Raw genomic sequence first — 20,637 nt, forward strand, 5'->3', positions numbered from 1 at the left:
ATATTCTGGAAATGAGCTACCACAAGCATTTTATAGTTTTCCATCTATGAACAGTAATCAATGGTGTCTCCCGGTCCATCCCCAGGTAATGTCCCCTCTCCTAGTGCCCCCTTAAAACGTGTGCTGGTCTACACGGGCTGTTTCAGTAGGATGGGCACCATCAAAGACATCCATGAGTACCTGGCCCAGAGACTCCGCATCAAGGAGGAAGACATGCGCCTGTGGCTCTTTAACAATGAGGTGGGTGGGGATTCAGAAGGTTGACCCATCATCAACATACACTACACACGCACAGTAAACACCTAAGCTCCGATACACACACAAATGCACTCCACATTTTATTTGTATTTTTACAGTTCAATCTCAAATACCTTTCAAAACAATGTATTCCACAGAATTATCTGACCCTTCTTGATGATGAAGACCATTCCCTGGAGGGGTTGAAGATCCCAGATGAACAGTACATGGTTATAGAAGGTATGTATCATAATGAGTCTCTGTGTTAAATAGATGCATCATGTATTGTCAGGATGAGTAGATGACGGTTTCTTTGTGTTAATTAGTAAGGAGCAAGGACATGAGCTGGCCTGAGGAGATGTCCTTCATTGCTAACAACAACAGGATGAACAGACACAATGGTAAGACCATTACTGCATACAGCTACACCAATAGTACTACTATTGTGTAATCCTTATTGGGTCAGTCCACCTCAAAAAGCACAAGAAAGAGGATTTTGACCCCCACCATCTCAATTTCTGTAGTTGGAAAAGGATAAGATTAGCATTCCTGAAACATTATTTTGTTGAAATATAATTTGATCTCTGAGAAATTAAGCTAATTGATTGCACCCAACTTGGCCATTTTTAATTTATAGTATTCATATACTGAACATCTGATTTTGGACCATAATTCTTCCTAACAATGAGTAAGACATGAGGAATTCAATACAATGGTCAACAGCCACCCACAAGCAACATAGGGATAGCCCTCAGAGAACTGCCATTTGTTGGACTTACAAAGAGAATTGGGTTGAAGCATTAGGTTGCTAAGAGAAGGACAAACTGAATTGCTTTCATGGAGGACTGGCTTAACGATTTATTTTCACCATGAGCAAAAGCTATTGATTTTCTACCCAAAATTGCAAAGAACATTTTGTAATCCATTTAATAAACACAAGAGACCAGAAAATTTGATAAAAGTGTGTGGCCATAGCAGGAACTGCAGCATCTAGTGGGAATAACCTGGTACTTTCACACTAATTTATGGTAAATAATGCAAGCAACTTCAATGGCTAATTTCTTTAAACGGGAGGGGACATCGCCAGATTCACAGGGAATACATTACGTAGGATGAAGAATCAATACTCCAAGCATTAGCTCCATACTGATACTGTATATACTGGTTGTTGTGGTGGTGTGTGTGGGGGAGTCCGTGGGTGGCTTTTGAGCTTTTTATTGTCTTTCAATGGTCGGAAGAAGTTTGGTCCAAATTGGATGTTGGGTACTATATTAATTGAATATAATATGTGTATCCTTTACATTTTAAAATAACCAATTTAGGTGCAATCAATTTCTCAGAGATCAAATTATATGTCAACAAAATAATGTTGAAGGAATGCTAATCTTAGCTCCCGAGTTGCAGCGGGCTTAGGCACTGCATCTCAGTGCTAGAGGCGTCACTACAGACCCTGGTTCAATTCCAGGCTGCATCACAACCGGCCGTGATTTGGAGTCCCATAGGGCGGCGCACAATTGTACCAGCGTCGTCCGGGTTTGGCCGGGGTAGGCCGTCATTGTAAATATGAATTTGTTCTTAACTGACTTGCCTAGTTAAATAAAAATACAAATAAAATCTGTTTCTAACTTTAGAAACAATTTCAGAATAATCTGTGATGGTGGGTGTCATGGCTTGGTGAATTGACATGGAATGACTCTATTAAGAATTTAACACTAACTGAGCTGATAAGTACTTTGATATATTATAGATAAGCCTGTCAGACAATACTCGTTTTGCTTTCACGCAACATTGACTGTTGTAGAAGCCTTTGACGGTTAAATAGCCGCCTCAGACTGTTGCCTCCTCCTGTTCACAGTCCCTACTGAGAAAGGTGCGACTGGACTGAGCAACCTTGGCAACACGTGCTTCATGAACTCCAGTATCCAGTGTGTGAGCAACACCAAGCCTCTCACAGACTACTTCACCTCAGGAAACCACCTCTATGAGCTCAACAGGTATACGTGTGCATTATCTTAGATTTACAAGAATGCATTCTTATTATAAAATAATGCTTGTTATATACTTTGAGCAAAACTTTGGTTAAATAAACCCACAGCAAGCAGAGATGAGTGTGCAAGATTATTTGTACTGTTTCTCTTCATAACAGGACCAATCCCATTGGGATGCGTGGTCACATGGCCAAATGCTATGGCGATCTGGTACAAGAGTTGTGGAGCGGAACACAAAAGAACTTGGCCCCTCTGAAACTCAGAGTACGTCCACAAACAAGCCTTCAACTGACCCCCCCAATAACGCTAGAGTCTACCAACCTAAAAAGTGCAGTCTTTCAACCTAAAAATCAAGAGTCAAATGGTTGTCTTTTCCCTTCTGTCCTTGTCTCTCCCCTGTCTCTTCCGTCAGTGGACGATAGCGAAGTACGCCCCGCGGTTCAATGGCTTCCAGCAGCAGGACTCCCAGGAGCTGCTGGCCTTCCTGCTGGATGGCCTTCACGAGGACCTGAACCGCGTTCACGAGAAACCCTACGTAGAGCTGAAGGACAGCGACGGGCGGCCAGACTGGGAGGTGGCTTCTGAGGTCAGAGTTCAGACACTTTTCCTCTTTTCATAGTGAAGCAATCCAGAAACAAGACCCTGGGTGAATTACCTTATGTAACTGTTGAGTGTAAATGTTGATTTGTGGGTGTAATATTAGCTTTCTGTGCCATCTTGAACTGCTAGAAGTTGTCTGGTGTGAGGATGTGGTGTTGTGTTCCCCCAGGCGTGGGAGAATCACTTGAGGAGGAACCGCTCCATTGTGGTGGATCTGTTCCATGGCCAGCTCAGGTCACAGGTCAAGTGCAAGACCTGTGGCCATGTCAGTGCACGCTTCGACCCCTTCAACTTTCTCTCTCTCCCCCTACCCATGGATAACTCCATGCACTTGGAGATCATAGGTGAGCCTTATAATGCAGTGTATACAGTACTACAGTTCAACATCCAGAAAATATTTCCCGAAACATCAAAGATTACCATCATATTGGAGATATTTGTCTCAGGATGTCTGTCGCCTGTCCACCCTTTCCTGTGCTCGCCTCAGAGCTTTACAGTAACAGTGTGGTTTTGAATAGAAAGCTCCTTTGTTCCTGTTGTCTTGTGAGAGAAAGTATATTGGACCCCGTGCCTCTGCAACACTTTTGTCTTTGTTTCCTCTGTCCAGTCATTAAGCTGGATGGGTCATGCCCAGTGCGGTATGGGCTCCGGCTCAATGCGGATGAGAAGTACACAGGCCTGAAGAGACTCCTGAGTGAACTCTGCTGCCTTAACCCTGAGCAGATCCTCCTGGCTGAAGTCCATGCCTCTAACATCAAGGTAGAGCTATCACCAGCCATCATCTGTCCTCATCACTGTCCATCCAACCATCACTCTGTTCATATGCACATAGACTAGTGAAAGTCTGTCTACCCAATTTTTAGAATTTCCCACTGGACAACCAGAAAGTGCGTCGGGCGGTGAGCGGCTTTCTGTGTGCGTTTGAGATCCCGGTGTCAGGCGTATCCACATCTGTGGTGTCCTCCCCCACGCAAACAGATGGTGATGGTATACAGATTTGGTTTATCAGTTTGTTCTTCTCTTTTCAAAGGCACTTTTTTGAAAAGTTATTCAATCAAAGCCTTTGTCATATAAGGCTCTTTTTAAAAGCAATCAGTGCGAAGTGATGAAAATGCATAGTAGCAACCAAGAACATTTAATAATTTCAAGAAATGCACATGTTTTTAGATAACTGATGGAAAGGTAGCTACTTTGACACTGAACAATATAACAAAGCTAAATGACCATCACAGTTGCTGTCAACACTGCTGTTATGTCTTATTTAAGTCTTCACTGACAACTTGACAAGCTGTTTGTTCTTCATGTCATCTCCAGAAGCTCCAGCGCTAGCAAATGGGAATGCTGCCAAGGTAACTGAGATTAACTCTCTGAAACTAGGAATGATCCCCAAGGGCATGCCCAGCACTGTAGTGCCCTGTGTCACAGAGGGCAGCCATGCCAATGGTCTCCCCAACGGCTACGTGATGCCCCCTCTGGACAGCACCTTTGCTGGGTACATCATCGCCATCCATAGGAAGATGGTGAGAACTGCAGGATGGGCTAAAGATGGAGACAAGATTATCAATGCATCAAGATTAGTCAGTCTATATAATGCTCACTTCTAAACTGTTTTTGTTTGTTTTGTAGATGCGGGCAGAGTTATATTTCCTGTCCAGTCAGAAAAACCGACCCAGTCTGTTTGGGATGCCATTGATCGTGCCGTGTACAGTCCACACCAGGACCAGGGACCTGTATGACGCTGTTTGGACCCAGGTGTCCCGCTTGGCTAGTCCCTTACCCCCTCAGGAGGCCAGCAACCACGCCCAGGACTGGTCAGTCTCTCCAGACCACTCTGTGTGTTCTGTCAGGTGGCTTGCAGTGCTCAGTCTTATCCTAATGGCACAGATGTGTGATATTGTACTGTGTGTTTTTGTTTGTTGTGAACATAGTGATGACAGCATGGGCTACCAGTATCCCTTCACCCTGCGCGTGGTGCAGAGAGATGGCAACTCCTGCGCCTGGTGTCCGTGGTACAGGTAATTGTCTGCCCTCACAGTACAACATATCACAATACGGTTGAAGATGGAGAAGGTGTTAATTGATACCCTCTGTTGGTGTCCCCCACAGGTTCTGCAGAGGCTGCACAGTGGAGTGTAACGATGACAGGGCTGCTGTGGGGAATGCCTTCATGGCTGTGGACTGGGACCCCACTGCTCTACACCTCCGTTACCAGACCTCTCAGGAGAGGGTAAGAGAGACATGAGGCTGGGGATAAACACAGCAGTGAGACCCTAGAGGTCATATCAATATATTTATTCTAGGGATGTAATGATTATTTAAATAAAAATGTTTACCTTTATTTAACTTGTCAAGTCAGTTAAAAATAAATTCTTATTTTCAATGACGGCCTACAGGGGAACAGTGGGTTAACTGCCTTGTTCAGGGGCAGAATGGCAGATTTTTACCTTGTCACCTCGGGGATTCTATCTTGCAACCTTCCAGTTACTAGTCCAACTCTAACCGCTAGGCTACCAGATTCACCAATATGCATCAGTCCCCGGTCCAAGTGTTTAAGATATGAGTGCATCGGTCCACAGGATCACAAACTGATCCAATGTAGCATGCATCGGTCAGAAAATCTATTCAAATGTTACAAATCGCAGGTCAAATAACATTTTCTTTTTCTTACCTTCTGAAAATACTTAATCTTTTGTGACAACCGATGCGTCCTCTCTCCTTCAGTATTGAACTAAGCATGTAACTGTGTTAAGTCATTGATCTACAAGTCATTTTGCATGCAACCCCAGGCAATAACAGTAGGCTAGTCAAACTGCGCACTGTACCCAGCTTCACTCGTAGACCAACAAGAGGAAGACCTATTCCTGATCTGGCACATCTGCGCGTCACCTTCAGCATTTATATGTTTGTAAAATGGCTTGCGCAATATTTAGCTTTATGAGTTGAGCGACAACCAATGTAATTTGATAGGTTATTCTTATCAAATGCGCTGTTGAAAATGTTTTTTCCCGGAGTAAAAGTAGCCTAAGCTACTGCCAGGGAGACTACGCTCATCTGGCTATAGGTAGGCTAGATGCTGATCGGGACATTAGATTTTATTTAAGTTGTTCAGGATCACCATCAGCAGTAGTTTTGGTAGTTTTGCTTGAAACAATCAGTATGTATTGGGGAGTCCCATATGGTGGTGCACAATTGGCCCAACGTCGTCCAGGTTTGGCCGGGGTAGGCCGTCATTGTAAATAAGAATTTGTTCTTAACTGGCTTGCCTAGTTAAATAAAGGTTGAATAAAAATAAATGTATTGTAATTTTTCGATATTCAGGGTAAAGTTGATTAATTTCATAACGAGGACAGCAATCACTTTTGCTACCCGCATAGTCGAAGTGGGAGAAGAGAAGTTCACTCCGAGTCTGTCAACTTCCAAACAGTCTAAACCATTTGATTATGAGACAGAGGTGAAATCCAAAGTTGTGCTATAAATTAATTGGTTATGTCATAGAAAATGTAAGATCAATATTGATACATTACTAGCTCTAACACTTTTTATGTGCAAAAATGTATATATACACACAGACACAGACAGATGTCAGCTCAGAGAGGCCCATCAGCAGCAGATTTTACTGAATGTGTTTATGCAACCAATGTTAATGTGTCGCATCGATTCGTTCCTCTAATCAAACCGAATCGTTTCAAACTAAAACTTAACGTTTCTGTATTGAGAGATCATGCATCGAATCGTCCTGAAAAGGAAAGATGCACATGCCTAATTTATTCCATATCTAATGGAACAACGACATTGACTAAGTAATGAGTGTGTCCTATAGATCGTGGAGGAGCACCCCAGTGTGGAACAGAGTCGCAGGGCCCAGGCAGAGCCCATCAGTCTGGACAGTTGTCTGCAGGCCTTTACCAGTGAGGAAGAGCTGGGAGAGGATGAGCTCTACTACTGCTCCAAGTGCAAGACCCACCGCCTGGCCACCAAGAAACTGGACCTGTGGAGGCTGCCGCCCATCCTGGTCAGATATACAGCTCATTCCCTCTGCATTAACTCCCCAGTCCTCTCCCTATTAATCTTAGTGTCTATAGGCAACAGTTGAAACCTATGCAAAGAGAAAGAAAGAAACCCCTAGTCCAACAGTTTGAATGCCATGTCTGATTTGCAAGACTGCACAGGACATCACCCACTCTAAAACGCTTTTATTCTGCCCATTTGAATGACAGATTATTCATTTAAAACGTTTCCAGTTTATGAATGGGCGGTGGATCAAATCCCAGAAGATTGTGAGGTTTCCCAGGGAGACATTTGATCCCAGTGCTTTTCTGACTCCGAGAGATGCAGACCAAAGCCAACAGAGCTGGAGGGACGGGCTAGGGGAGGAGCTACACGACACAGAGGGAGGAGTACCAAAATCTGGGGGTGGAGACACTGTCTGTAACCCCACCCCAACTCTCAACAATGGGAAAGGTTTGTAAAGAGTCTTGACTGGGGTTTCAGATGTAGCTGTCACATCCCACTTATTCCTTTAGACGGGCTGGTGTTCATCTATGAATGTATGTTCTATTTTCAGAGTCTCTGTGCTCAGGGAGGATGGCCAGCACTCCCCTCAGCAGAGATGTCAGCCCCAACTGCAGCCCACAGAGTGAGGGCAGGAGGCAGGGCCGTGGACGGGTGTTGCCCCTGGAAAGCAGGTACCAGCTATCCCTCAGTAAAGAGAGTCTGGACAGTGGCAGGGAGAGCCCCATGGAGCTCGAGGCCAGCGGGATGGGGAGCAGGGGAGAGGGCCTCAGCGACTCTACCTCTGGAGAGGACACGGCTAGGGACTGTGACAACACAACGTCTGTGTCTGAGCTGGAGAGCAATGGCTACACCGAGGACAGCATAGATCTGGAGGCCTCCCAGGACCAAAGAGACAAAATCTGCATAGACCCCATGTACAACTTGTATGCAATTTCAGTAAGTATTAAATATTAGTTTTTCTCTAAGAATATTGCTCTTATAACCTGAAGACACAGGAGTGCAAAGTGACTATCTACCACCTGGAATATCCTCTTAACCACCAATCACTTTTGTGTCTGCAGTGCCATTCAGGGATCCTCGGAGGAGGCCACTATGTGACATATGCCAAAAACCCAAATGAAAAGTGGTACTGTTACAACGACAGTAGCTGTAAGGTAAGTGAAGTCATGAGTTTGTATTCCAAACACAGCATTTCAATCTCTGGTATGTGATGCATTGTCCATTTGTCATCTATAACGCAGCAATTTGAAGTTCACAAGTATAAACCAAGCTGCACTGTGTTTTCTGTGTTCAGGAGTTGAGGTCAGAGGAGATTGATGCAGACTCTGCCTATATCCTGTTCTACGAGCAGCAGGGAGTGGATTATTCTCTGTTCATGCCCAAAACTGACGGCAAAAAGATGGCCGACACAACTAGCATGGACGAGGACTTTGAGTCTGATTATAAGAAGTACTGTGTTCTTCAGTAATTAACTGTTGATGTGTCAATGTGCTGCTGGTTCATCGACATGCTTGTGCTAGAAAACCACCTTACTATTTGAATCTGAAATCTCTCAGGTTGAGATGAGCTGAACCTTAGAAATCATCCCTGGTGGTTAGAAGTGGACCACAAACCATTTTTACACCACCTCTTCTTAGTGGATAGACATTTTTTTCAAGCAATGGTACTCAAGTTATTTTGCGCTAGCGATGTCAAACAAAAGGAAGGGCTGTGTATTGGTTTGTTTCAGCATCAACACCTTGTCGGAGGGTGACCATGCTTAGGCCCATGGTGCTGGTCCTAGGCCAGATGTGACAAGTGTGTGTGTGTGTGTTTGTTTGTTTGTAAACCAATGCCAGTGGCAATATGTGTAGACACTAGACACATTTGATTGGTATTCTCTGTAGTTAAAGATGTTATAATACAATTGATCTAGTGAAATGTAACTGAACCCCCCCCCCCCCCCCATTGAAATCTACAAAAAATGATTGCAGTAGTAGCAAGTGTTCACTACCTCATCATACCCTGCTTTGGACAGTAGTCAAATCCATAGTCACAATTCTAAAATGTCTCTTTAGAAAATACCCTTTTTTGTCTTCTTCAAATGTAAAGGAGTCGGACTCCAGACCGATAGGCCTGGATTAAATTCAGTGTTGCTGAACTACATTCATGTATTTGCATTGCAATGTATCTCTGTCTTTGGTGTTCATCACGCCAGGTCTGCTAAGAACAAAGCCTCAGAACCCCTTACCTATCTGACACAATCTTCCTGTAGCGTCTGCTTGTCCCAATCTGTGTGCAGGTCCATTCCAACAACATATCAGTCTGTGCCATGACAACATTGTGATGTTATCACATCAACAGTTGACTTTCATTATAGTAGCTACCAGTAGGCCATGACATACTTTATTATTGTGCCCAAGTTAACACAATTATTTATGCAAGTAATGAGATCACAACTTCAAAGAGCATAAGTTGTGGCTAATGTTGCATCTTTCTGAATGCCATAGGTATGATGTATTTGATTTAGGCAGAGGGACATTTCTTAGTTTTGAGTCGTTGCACCTTACCGTTATGCGACAAGTGAATAGATAGCTTTTCCCCTACGCGCCTCGGAAAACATGTATTTATTGTAGCTATGTTGACATGCACTATGTGAAACATTGTCACAAGGAGTTCAATTCATCTAATCATATGAAGACACAAAAATCTAATTGTTTAAGCCCTGAGCTATATCTGTTACAATCCACAGCTCTCATTTCTGCTCTGTCTTTAAAGGCTTGTTGAGGTGTATGCTTTTATTTGGTTAATCAATTACTGATTATAACATCTGGACAGAAACCTACCCACTCTACCTGACGTATGATGGTAGTACGGTAAGCATTCTGATGTCTTTGATTTTTTAAAACATTTTTAACCTTAGCTAACTGCTGCAGTGGTCATTTTCAGTATTGTCCCTCTGAAAACCTTGATACAGCGATTACTACTGAATGTTTATTTTTTATTTTTGTCTATTTAGTTGTAATGTTTTCTTTTTGATTTATTCTTAATTTAATGTACTTTTTCTAAAAATGTTTATAGTCTAAATTTACTTTGCACTGACCCTTGTGGAAAAATGAACATGTACTGTACATAAATACTTTTGGAAAAAGGATGTATTGGAATATGAACTGCAAAGATCTGTCTTGTATATGGAGTGATTAGTTTATCTAACTATTAAAGCAGGCAGCCAATAAAATACACAGCTTTTGTGTCCCTTTTCATGTACAGTCTTATTAGGATGGTTAACATGAGCAATTGGATGGAATGTACATTTCTATATTGGTCATAACTTAATAACAATGTCCAGCAGCCTAGGTAAAGCTAGACAACATATTCTCAGGGCCACATACTTTCGACAAGCACAGCTCAAATAACTGTCGGGAGAAAATATATTTTAGTACTATTTCTGAAAACATAGGAAACCACAAAGAGGCCATGTCACCTCCACCTCCCTTACAACCTAGAACTGTGTGTGGGCTTTGTCAATCTATGTTCAAACCTTTTTACTGTTGGTGAAAGTAAGCTTTGCGCATCAGAACACAGCATGAAAATGCCTCCCACCCATAGCACTATCTGACACACACTTCCCTTGATAACCGTTAGTCATATTGGGGTCCAATATGGTCATGTTTCATTTGAAATGATTAGTGGCCAGTTGCAAAATGTTAACCAGCTGCCGTTGTCACCCAAAAACTCATAGGAGTACATGAATATAGAATGACTTGAAAGCTTAATTTATCCAGCGAGACATAGTGATACTGATGACAAAGCCGCTCCTTCCTGTGAGTGAGGGACGACAGGAAGCCACATAACAAAGTGAGGTGAAGAACGAACAGAAGTGGTCATCTCAGTGGTTGCAATAGAAAATATTTCACATGAATTTGGACAGAAGTTGCTTGAATATCTTACCAGCTTGGGCACTGTGGGTGAGGTGTACTCTCTTTCTCCATACAATTTAAATGTGTATAACTCTGGGGGGGGGGGGGGGAAGTCATAGCTCTTTGCCTACTTTAGAACCCTTTCAATGTAATTTGTTTCATACCATTTCATATTTTTGCTCTTGAGTCCTCAGATGAAGGCAACATACACACTCAACAGAGAAATGTCATATTGGAATGCAACAAGTAATCACACAGAAACTTCCCTCATCAGGAACTCAAATATAACAAATGATCTTGGTTATAAATTCTCAGATCCTATAGTAGGTGAGTCGTGTAATCATATGTATTGTGAGATGGAAAGCTTACTGTTGTTGACAGTTTCTCAAGCTCTGATGTAACTGGTGAATGTGTATTTTCTCAGGAGGTAGCAGATTAAACGGGATGTTCTACATTCTAATCGGTATTTCTGGGTTTACTGTCACCATTGTCATTTTAATGGCAATTCTGTGGACGAGGAAGTAAGCTTACACCACTTGTAAAGATATCAAACATTTGTACCTTTCCTAAATACAGTATCGGTAGTAGATGTGACTGTTCCATACTGGATGCAACCTTACTACACCAAATACAGTTGATAACATACAGTACCAGTAAAAAGTTTGGACACACCTACTCATTCCAGGGTTTTTCTTAATTTTTTATTATTTTCTACATTGTAGAATAATAGTTAAGACATCAAAACTATGAAATTACACATATGGAATCATGTAACCAAAAAAGTGTTAAACAAGTCAATCAATATTTTGTATTTTAGATTCTTCAAAGTAGCCACCCTTTGCCTTGATGATAGCTTTGCACACTCTTGGCATTCTCTTAACCAGCATCACCTGGAATGCTTTTCCAACAGTCTTGGAGTTCCCACATATGCTGAGCACTTGTTGACTGCTTTTCCTTCACTGTGGTCCAACTCATCCCAAACCAACTCAATTGGGTTGAGGTTGAGTGATTGTGGGGGTCCGGTCATCTGATGCAACACTTTATCACTCTCCTTCTTGAAATGTTCCTAATTGACTGACCTTCATGTCTTAAAGTAATGATGGACTGTTGTTTCTCTTTGCTTATTTGAGCTGTTCTTGCCATAATATGGACTTGGTATTTTACCAAATAGGGCTATCTTCTGTATACCACCCCTACCTTGTCACAACACAACTGATTGGCTCAAGCACATTAAAAAGGAAAGAAATTCCACAAATGAACTTTTAACAAAGCACACCTGTTAATTGAAATGCATTCCATGTGACTACCTCATGAACCTGGTTGAGAGAATGCCAAGAGTGTGCAAAGCTGTCATCAAGGTAAAGGGTGGCTACTTTGAAGAATCTCAAATATAAAATATATTTTGATTTGTTTAACCTAAATGTATTTTCGCCTAAAATGACATACCCAACTATAACTCCCTGTAGCTCAGGCCCTGAAGCAAGGATATGCATATTCTTGGTACCATTTGAAAGGAAACACTTTGAAGTTTGTGGAAATGTGAAAGGAATGTAGGAGAATATAACATAATAGATCTGGTAAAAGATAATACAAAGACAAAAATAGTTATTTTGTATTTCTTTGTACCATCATCTTTGAAATGCAAGAGAAAGGTCATAATGTATTATTCCAGCCCAGGTGCAATTAGGTTTTGTCCACCAGATAGCAGCAGTGTATGTGCAAAGTTTTAGACTGATCCAATTAACCATTCTATATCTGTTTGACATTTTGTATCAAGACTGCCAAAATGTGCCTAATTTGTTTATTAACAACTTTTCATGTTCAAAATTGTGCACTCTCCTCCAACAATAGCATGGTATTCTTTCACAGTAATAGCTACTGTATATTGGACAGTGCATTTAGATTAACAAGAATTTAAGTTTCCTGCCCATATCAGATATGTCTATCTATGTCCTGGGAAATTGTCTTGTTACTTACAACCTCATGCTAAGCGCATTAGCCTACATTGGACAGAACATCGATCCCGAAAAAGTAAACTTTTTTGGTTACTATATGATTCCATGTGTTATTTCATAGTTTTGTGGTCTTCACTATTATTCTACAATGTAGAAAATAGTAAAAAAAAAAAAAAAACCTGGAACGAGTAGTGTATAACTGACTGGTAGTGTATTATACTACTAGTGTATAATACTACTAACATGCTTCATATCCTTTCCAGGTATCGCACTTTGATTCACACCATTCGAGACCTGCAGGGTGTTGAGGGTCTATCGGGCAGAGCTCCTCCATCTAACCCCCCATCTAGAAGTCCCCTAACCTTGAGGAAGTGTTTGGGGCATGAGACAAGAAGCCATCCCACACGAGAGCTTGTCTCTGTCACTCTGGGACAGGAGTCACAGGACACCAACTTAACCACTCCCCTTGAAAGGCAGACAACCAAGTCTGCTTCTAGGTCTCTCTGGAGACCACGGCAAACTGTAAACTTACTGTGTAGAAAAAGCAACGGTGTAAAAAAAAAACATTCTCATATTTGAATTTAGCTGTGAAATGGTGTAACAGTGTGGACTTAATTTCCCAGGTTTCCTGTTTCAACACGTCTGGGCTAGGTCTACAGTATATCATCAAAGCAGGGAGGGAAGGGGTGTACTACAAGGCTAAGGTGATACGTGGCACCTGCAAGGGCCACTTCATTGTCACCTGCAAGATTATCAAAGAGGGTTAGGACACATCCATCAAGCTCACTAACACATTCATCATCAATCAGAGAGACAATGCACTTTAATCATTACAATAATATCAATCACAGAGTAATGCCCTCCAACCCTCACCATCTGTAGGGGCTACTCACAGGAGAGTAGCCAGAGAGGTGAGCATCATGAGGAAGCTGGGTGTCCACAAGAACGTGCTGCAGCTGCTAGACTGGAACATCACACAGGGTAAGAGTCACATACTACACTCAGCAAAAATATAAACGTATAAAGTGTTGGTCCCATGTTTCATGAGCTGAAATAAAAGATCCTAGACATCTTCCGTACGCACAAAAAACGTATTTCTCTCAAATGTTGGGCACAAATGGGGACAATAAATGGGGACAATAAATGGCCTCTCTAAAATGTGCAGTTTTATCACACAGCACAATGCCACAGATGTCTCAAGTTTTGAGGGAGCGTGCAATTGTCATGCTGACTGCAGAAATGTCCACCAGAGCTGTTGCCAGAGAATGTAATGTTCATTTTTCTACCTTAAGCCGCCTCCAACGTTGTTTTTGAGAATTTGGCATTATGTACAACTGACCTAAAAACCGCAGACCACTTGAATGGCATTGTGTGGGTGAGCGGTTTGCTGATATTAACAGTGTGGTGGTGGTGGTGTTATTGTATGGGCAGGAATAAGCTATGGACAATGAACACAATTGCATTTTATCGATGGCAATTTGAATGCCAAGAAATACAATGACGAGATCTGAAACCTTTGTGAGGCCCATTTTTTAAAGGTGTCTGTGACCAACAGATGCATATCTGTGTTCCCAGTCATGTGACATCCATATAACATACAGTGGCTTGCGAAAGTATTCACCCCCTTAGCATTTTTCCTATTTTGTTGCCTTACAACCTGGAATTGTAAAATGTGTATCATTTGATTTAGACAACATGGCTACCACTTTGAAACAAACAAGAAATTAGACAATAAAAACTGAAAACTTGAGCGTGCATAACTATTCACCCCCCTCCCAAAGTCAATACTTTGTAGAGCCACCTTTTACAGCTGCAAGTCTCTTGGGGCATGTCTATAAGCTTGGCACATCTATCCACTGGGAGTTTTGCCCATTCTTCAAGGCAAAACTGCCCCAGCTTGTTCAAGTTGGATGGGTTCCGCTGGTGTACAGCAATCTTTAAGTCATACCACAGATTCTCAATTGGATTGAGGTCTGGGCTTTGACTAGGCCATTCCAAGACATGTAAATGTTTCCCCTTAAAACACCTCTAGTGTTGCTTTAGTAGTATGCTTTGGGTCACTGTCCTGCTGGAATGTGAACCTCCGTCCCAGTCTCAAATCTCTGGAAGACTGAAACAGGTTGCCCTCAAGAATTTCCCTGTATTTAACACCATCCATCATTCCTTCAATTCTGACCAGTTTCCCAGTCCCTGCCGATGAAAAACATCCCCACAGCATGAAGCTGCCACCACCATGCTTCACTGTGGGGATGGTGTTCTCGGGGTGATAAGTTTCGCCAGACAGCGATTTCCTTGATGGCCAAAAAGCTCAATTTTAGTCTAATCTGAACAGAGTACCTTCTTCCATATGTTTGGGGAGTCTCCCACATGCCTTTTGGCGAACACCAAACGTGTTTGCTTATTTTTTTCTTTAAGCAATGGCTTTTTTTTCTGGCCACTCTTCCATAAAGCCCAGCTTTGTGGAGTGTACGGCTTAAAGTGGCCCTATGGACAGATACTCCAATCTCTGCAGTGGAGCTTTGCAGCTCCTTCAGGGTTATTTTTGGTATCTTTGTTTCCTCTCTGATTAATGCCCTCCTTGCCTGGTCCGTGAGTGTTGGTGGGTGGCAGGTTTGTTGTGGTGCCATATTCTTTACATTTTTTATAATGGATTTAATGGTGCTCCATGGGATGCTCAAAGTTTTCAATTTTTTATAACTCAACCCTGATCTCTACTTCTCCACAACTTTGGCTCTGACCTGTTTGGCGAGCTCCTTGGTCTTCATGGTGCCGCTTGCTTGGTGGTGCCCCTTGCTTAGTGGTGTTGCAGACTCTGGGGCCTTTCAGAACAGGTGTATATATACTGAGATCATGTGACAGATCGTGTGACACTTAGATTGCACACGGGTGGACCTTATTTAACTAATTATGTGACTTCTGAAGGTAATTGGTTGCACCAGATCTTATTTAGGGGCTTCACATTTTTTCCCACATTTTTTTAAACATGTAATTTTTTTCCTTTCACCAATTTGGACTATTTTGTGTAGGTCCATTACATGAAATACAAATAAAAAAACATTTAAATTACAGGTTGTAAAGCAACAAAATAGTAAAAACGCCAAGGGGGATGAATGAATACTTTTGCAACTATGTGAACTGCAACTCAGTAAAATCTTAGAAATTGTTGCATGTTGCATTTATATTTTTGTTCAGTATAGTTTATTTAGCATTGATTGTTTCTGCATCTTGTCCCATGGCAAAAAGTGGAAAGGTGGTTTTGTGTGTGTTTTATTTCCCTTTACTCCAGCTCCTTACATGCTGATCCTAGAGTCGGTGAGCAGTGGGACACTGCGCAGTTTCCTTCAAGTGAATCAAGACCAACTGAGCAGGGACAGTCAACTGCAACATTTCTTCACCACAGCAGCATATCACATTGCCCATGCCATGAGACACCTGTGCTCTAAAATGGTACATTAAAATCATTCTAAAAATCCATCAACAATGTCATATATTCAACATTTTTCCTGTGGTCACCACACATACATATTTGACCCCATCAGTTCTGTTCCACAATTGTTCATACTCCAGGTGGTGCACTGTGACCTAGCCCTGAGAAACATTATGGTGAACCATTTTCCCAGAGAGGTGAAGCTGGCAGAGTTTGGACTGGCTCAAGACCTGACTCACAAAAGGAGCCATCGCAGCAGCTGCAAAGTGGACCACATGGTGAGGAGGACTGTACTGAAGTCACCCAGACATTGTGACGAGAGCATAAAGATATCTCTAACTTGGCTGTTCTTTGTGCTTCACTTCACAGCAAAGTGTGCCCCTGCGTTGGTATCCCCCAGAGTACTTCAGAAACAACTACTACAGCTTCAAAGGGGATGTCTGGGCCTTTGGCATTGTGCTGTGGGAGATGCAAACATTTGGTAAGATGGAAAGAGCACCTGAGATTAACTGAATGAAATCTATTCACTAATGTTTTAATAATGAGTCATTAATGATTCATCTTAATCTTAGGGACCTTACCATATCCTAACCTGGAAGCTCCAGAGTTGGTGGTGCGCTATGTTTGCTCTGGACAAAGGAACTCAGTCCCAGAGACATGTAGGCCAGAGATGTGAGAAATGGTCCCCTTTCTGGTTCATTTTTTACATGTAATATTTCCAGGAATATCAACTGCTCTTGTCTATTTGCATGATACTGGTGTGCTAGTAAATTGACCCCTTTACTTCTAGACTGCAGACGATTAGGGACTGTTGGCTGGAGCCAAACACCCAAAGGCCCTCCTTCAACGACATAGTCAGAGACCTCGAGAACATCCTGGAGGATGATGAAGTACGTGTGGCTTCTTCCGCTAGACTTCCTTCTGCATCTCATATTCTTCTCTGTGGATTCAAATGATTTAAGAGGCTATCTGGGCATGCAACATTTGACCTTTTCATGCAGTTCCTTGTGTTTGTATATTGTCTGCACTGCAGGATTACGTCAAAGTGGACAACGGAGTCCCAATGGCCAATATTGAATTTGGCGACCAAGGTCAAATCTAGCCCACTCTACTTCACGGGGACTAAATATGTGTAAGTTACTTCAAGTAGCATAACATGTTTGGATGTGCATGTTTGCAAAATCATTTTTTTCCTTTACTTAGGATAGTAGGCAGTGGTGTACTTAAGTAAAAAATACGTTAAGTGCTACTTAAGTAGTTTTTTGGGGTATCTGTACTTTACTATTTATATTTTTGACAACTTTTACTTTAATTCCACAACATTCCTAAAGAAAATAATGTAATTTTTACTCCTTTTACATTTTCCCTGTAACCCAAAAGTATTCATCACATGTTTAATGCTTAGCAGGACAGGAAAATGGTCTAATTCACGCACTTATCAAGAGAACATCCCTGGGCATCCCTACTGCCTCTGATCTGGCAGACTCACTAAACACAAATACTTTGTTTTGAAATGATGTCTGAGTGTTGGAGTGTGCCCATGGCTATCCGCAAATTTTAAAAACAAGAAAATTGTGTTGTCTGGTTTGCTTAATATGAGACATTTTAAATGATTTATACTTTTACTTTTGATACTTAAGTATATTTTAGCAACTACATTTACTTTTGATACTTAAGTAGATTTAAAACCAAATAGTTTTAGACTTTTACTCAAGTAGTATTTTACTGGGTGACTTTCACATTTACTTGAGTCATTTTCTTTTAAGGTATCTTTACTTTTACTCAAGTATGAAAATTGGGTACTTTTTCCACCACTGGTATGACATACTGTAGGTCTACTACAATGAAACGATATAGAATAATGCATCCTAAAAGGCCTACAGATCCCCCTCAGGTACAAATAATAAGAACATTATTCACGTGATACAGTACCTAACTGGTGCACAGGATGTGGTTCCAATGCAACATTTTCATTGTGTGTGTTAGACAAGTTGTACATGTCATTAAATAGGCTACAATTGTTAGTGATTTTGACTTTCTTTAAATCAATGTATATGTAGCATAGCCCAGGACTCAGGGTTTTGTCCAGGGGTTCATGCAAGAATTCGGGTTAGGCCTACTAAGATTAATGGATTTGAAATAAAGGGGAGTAGCTAGTTAGCCAGCTAAGTTCTTGAAAAAAGACACCACAAACACTGCTTGACAGTCTAGAGACCCAGTCCCATGCCTATCTTTGGCAGCAGTGGGTGGTAACGCTCTACAAGTAACATGTACTTAAAGCTGCAATACGTACCTTTTTGGGGTAACCCAACAAAAAATCACATAGAAATGTGAGTTATAGATCTGTCATTCTATTTGAGAGCAAGTCTAAGAATGATATGTCTAAGAAGCAGTAGATCTGTTCTTTGTGAGCTATTTCTATGCTCCCCATTTTTTACTTTAGTTTTTGTGTCTTTTATTTTTGGTTTTGTCCACCAGTTTCAAACAGTTGAAAATACAATATTTTGGGTTATGGAAAAGATATTTCACAGCGATTCAGATGGTACAATGATTCTCTAAACTAAACTTGTTTGTTTTGTCACATAAAATTCAATTAGGCAAACTATTATAATTTTAGCAACCAGTAAATGGCAGAGCGATTTCTGCATAGTGCATCTTTAAGCACATTTTCTGGTTACAAAAAAAAGATTTTGAAATTGCAGTAAAAGTGCAGCAACTGCAGTCGACTGTGGTATTTTGGACGCAGTAATTTCAGAATAACTGCAGTGTACTGCAGTTGAACTGCTGTTAAACTGCACTGAGACTGCAATCTTTTTAAGTAAGGGTCACTAGTCACTAGTACTTTTCTAGTTACTCTCTGTGGGCTGTACTTGAAGTAGCATGTTCCCGGGAGGGACATTATGTTCACTGTCAACAACTGGTGCTGGTTGTAGTGCTGGCAGGGTTAAATAATAAATGAATGTCAAATCAATTACACTAAGTTGTTGTTCTTTCTGTTTGCGTTTACAGTTTACCATATGGTATAACAATTACCAAACTAAATTTGTTAGTAGGCAATTCTGCCACTCTATAACCAGTTATTATGCTGTTATTAGCACTGCTGTAAGATTTGCTAAACATTTGTTGCCCTTTTTTTGTTAGTCTTACTGCACGATTTCTTGTTTTTGTCATTTTTAAGCTTCTGCATTGCCCTCTGCAGCATACTACGATTCCTAGGGTGCATTTAGTCTCCCATGATGCAATGCTCCGCCTAGTTAGCCCGCAGTTAGTTTAGCTAGCTGGCTATCAAACCCAGATTAAGTTTAGTCTAAATATATTGCTTACAGTATGTCATAAGCAACAACACATCTGACCCGCTGATCCTCAACACTGGGGCCCCTCAGGGGTGCATGCTTAGTTCCCTCCTGTACTCCCTGTTCACCCACGACTGCGTGCCAAGCACAACTCCAACACCATCATTAAGTTTGCTGACGACACAACAGTGGTAGGCCTGATCACCGACAATGATGAGACAGCCTATAGGGAGGAGGTCAGAGACCTGGCTGTGTGGTGCCAGGACAACATCTCTCTCAATGTGAGTAAGACAAAGGAGCTGATCGTGGACTACAGGAAATGGAGGGCTGAACAGGCCCCCATTAACATCGACAGGACTGAAGTGGAGCGGGTCGAGAGTTTCAAGTTCCTTGGTGTCCACTTCACCAACAAGCTATCATTGTCCAAACACCCTAAGACAGTTGTGAAGAGGGCACGACAACACCTTTTCCCCCCTCAGGAGACTGAAAAGATTTGGCATGGGTCCCCAGATCCTCAAAAAGTTCTACAGCTGCACCATCAAGAGCATCCTGACCGGTTGCATCACCACCTGGTATGGCAACTGCTCGGCATTGCACCGTAAGGCACTACAGAGGGTAGTGCCTACATTCCAGTACATCACTGGGGTAAAACTTCCTGCCATCCAGGACCTCTATACCAGGCAGTGTCAGAGGAAGCCCCCAAAATTGTCAAAGACTTCAGTCACCCAGTTTACAGATATTATTAGACAAAGACAGCCTGAGCAACAAATTGCAGGGAGTTCCATTATAATCACAACTACAGACAGGTTATGATAAATCGCTGAAAATGACTGTCCACAATTTAAAGTCACCTCATGGATCCTATTCAAAAACGTCACAGAGAAGCAATTTCCGGTTTTCCTCATCACTAAACAGTTAATAGACATGAAATCGTAAAATGACACTAAAACTGTGATGGGCATCACTAAATGCTTCATAATAACCAACCAAATGTAAAAAGGGGCTGACTTGTCCTTTAAGTAGTTTTCTGACCAGATAATTCTTTACGCTTACGAGTAGTTTCTTAAGGGGGCTACTTTTACTTGAGTAAATTACTATCTAAATAACAGATTTTCAGTACTCTTCCCACCCCTGATCTTGTCTGACTATCATTACTTATAGAGGACGAACCCCATACACACTGTTATAAGATCAGCTTTAAAATGTTTTCCATAACAGAAAAGG

The 20,637-nt window shown here is 41.7% G+C and overlaps 2 protein-coding genes across 3 annotated transcripts in view; both read left to right on the top strand.

Moving 5' to 3' along the window:
- Positions 1–10,056, top strand: part of LOC139418466 (ubiquitin carboxyl-terminal hydrolase 32-like) — a 28,858-nt gene extending 18,802 nt beyond the window's left edge. The window contains exons 17-34 of one of the 2 annotated variants that reach the window (XM_071167936.1): positions 86–240; positions 396–477; positions 564–638; positions 2,093–2,231; positions 2,384–2,489; positions 2,638–2,811; positions 2,995–3,169; positions 3,433–3,584; positions 3,689–3,812; positions 4,140–4,345; positions 4,452–4,636; positions 4,754–4,840; positions 4,932–5,052; positions 6,646–6,837; positions 7,067–7,286; positions 7,390–7,775; positions 7,901–7,993; positions 8,134–10,056. In XM_071167936.1, coding sequence (XP_071024037.1) covers positions 86–240; positions 396–477; positions 564–638; positions 2,093–2,231; positions 2,384–2,489; positions 2,638–2,811; positions 2,995–3,169; positions 3,433–3,584; positions 3,689–3,812; positions 4,140–4,345; positions 4,452–4,636; positions 4,754–4,840; positions 4,932–5,052; positions 6,646–6,837; positions 7,067–7,286; positions 7,390–7,775; positions 7,901–7,993; positions 8,134–8,307 — 2,846 coding nt within the window. In that variant the 3' untranslated portion in view covers positions 8,308–10,056. Of the gene's footprint in view, positions 1–85; positions 241–395; positions 478–563; positions 639–2,092; positions 2,232–2,383; positions 2,490–2,637; positions 2,812–2,994; positions 3,170–3,432; positions 3,585–3,688; positions 3,813–4,139; positions 4,346–4,451; positions 4,637–4,753; positions 4,841–4,931; positions 5,053–6,645; positions 6,838–7,042; positions 7,287–7,389; positions 7,776–7,900; positions 7,994–8,133 lie in introns of both variants that reach the window. The other variant, XM_071167935.1, reaches the window with a different exon arrangement.
- A 614-nt stretch (positions 10,057–10,670) lies between these two features.
- LOC139419553 (fibroblast growth factor receptor 1-A-like) lies at positions 10,671–17,692 on the top strand. Its single transcript, XM_071169523.1, has 12 exons — positions 10,671–10,786; positions 10,933–11,065; positions 11,163–11,259; positions 12,957–13,455; positions 13,576–13,674; positions 15,980–16,140; positions 16,261–16,398; positions 16,490–16,601; positions 16,693–16,792; positions 16,911–17,010; positions 17,154–17,252; positions 17,526–17,692. The coding sequence occupies exons 5-11, from the start codon at positions 13,614–13,616 to the stop codon at positions 17,220–17,222; spliced, it is 741 nt and encodes a 246-aa protein (XP_071025624.1). The 5' UTR covers positions 10,671–10,786; positions 10,933–11,065; positions 11,163–11,259; positions 12,957–13,455; positions 13,576–13,613; the 3' UTR covers positions 17,223–17,252; positions 17,526–17,692.
- The last annotated feature ends 2,945 nt before the right edge of the window (positions 17,693–20,637 follow it).

Source organism: Oncorhynchus clarkii, chromosome 10, assembly GCF_045791955.1.
Source record: "Oncorhynchus clarkii lewisi isolate Uvic-CL-2024 chromosome 10, UVic_Ocla_1.0, whole genome shotgun sequence".
Lineage (NCBI taxonomy): Eukaryota > Metazoa > Chordata > Actinopteri > Salmoniformes > Salmonidae > Oncorhynchus > Oncorhynchus clarkii.